The sequence below is a fragment of the Trichechus manatus genome, unplaced genomic scaffold, assembly GCF_000243295.1.
Source record: "Trichechus manatus latirostris isolate Lorelei unplaced genomic scaffold, TriManLat1.0 scaffold00111, whole genome shotgun sequence".
NCBI lineage: Eukaryota > Metazoa > Chordata > Mammalia > Sirenia > Trichechidae > Trichechus > Trichechus manatus.
The window spans coordinates 884,458-885,671 of NW_004444047.1; the positions used below are offsets into that span (position 1 = coordinate 884,458).

Here is a 1,214-nt window from a genome sequence, read left to right on the forward strand (position 1 = left end):
GGGGGGCAGCCCCTCTGGGGTCACTGGGCCACGCCCACTCACCCCTGGGATTGCCCTGTGATCCCCATTCCCACCGCAGGTTCCAGCCCGCCCACCTCTCCGGGAAGCTGTGTGGCCCCCCAGATCATCCCTGTGTCCTCTGATGTCCCCCAGGGGAGCACGTCTCTCCGTGCCCAGCCCTCACCATGCGCTCTGGGAGGGCAGGGCCCCGGGCACACTCTGATGCCCCAGATCTTTTCCGTTGGCCCTTGGGGCCCGAGGGTTCTGGGGTCCCTCAAGGGCTGGTGTTGTGATGGCCTGTTTCCAGGAGAGCATGCACGCGTACGCGGCCAACGTCTACACCTCTGTCGTGGAGGAGCTGATCCGCAGGCCCCAGCGCCGGTTCATCGCCGTGGAGCAGGAGTTCTTCCGGCTGTGGTGGAGCAGCGTTGCCTCGGACAAGCAGAAACGCCAGGTGACTGGCTGCCACGGTGGCCCTCACAGGGTGGGCAAGAGGGCAGTGGCCAGTGGACTCCATGGGCTAACTTAGAACAGGGAAGAGAGTTTGGGCCAGCCCCACACCCGGGAGAGACTCTTGAACCCTGGCTTTCCGGCTCTTCCTGAAAATGCCACAGCTCTGGCCGCCACCTCCTGAGGCCGGATGCTTCAGGGCCCTGAGCCCCATACCCGCTTCCCTTCTCTGCCCGGCCCCTGTGGGCGTGGGAGCTAATGACCCATGAAGGTGAGACAGTTCCTGGGCTGGGACACCCCTGTGTACTGAGAGTGGGTAGGGATTCACCGCCTGCAGAGTCCTTGCTGCATGGCCAGGCAGCCAGACCCCATCCCGCCGCTGCCACCTCCGTGACTGCAGACCCCACCTCTGTAAAGTGGGGGCACCTCCCCTCCTAGAGAGGCCAGGCCAAGGATGGAAGTGTGGTGTGAGCACCCAGAACAGGTGGCAGAGCTCCACATCCAGAGACCTCCTGAGAGGGGGTGCAGAGGGGGCACCAGATGAGGTGCAGAATGACGTTCCAAGACACCACAAATGCGAACGGCACCTGATTAAGGCAACCGGACGAGAGCGGGGAAGGCGTTTCTGCTGACGCGTCACTGCTTCCCACGTCTCTTCATCTTGAAATCAGGGGGTGGGGCGCGGCTTAGAGATTGGGTGCTGGTGATGGTGATGAAGGTGATGATGGTGGAGGTGGTGGAAGTGATGGTGTTGGGGTGATGGT

The 1,214-nt window shown here is 63.1% G+C and overlaps 1 protein-coding gene across 1 annotated transcript in view; it reads left to right on the forward strand.

Annotated features, from left to right (window-relative positions):
- The window catches only part of MAN2B2 (mannosidase alpha class 2B member 2), a 32,311-nt gene that overhangs the window by 2,209 nt on the left and 28,888 nt on the right, over positions 1-1,214 (forward strand). Inside the window, 1 exon segment of the mRNA XM_023737965.1 lies at positions 308-454. Within this exon segment, the coding sequence (XP_023593733.1) occupies positions 308-454 (147 nt within the window).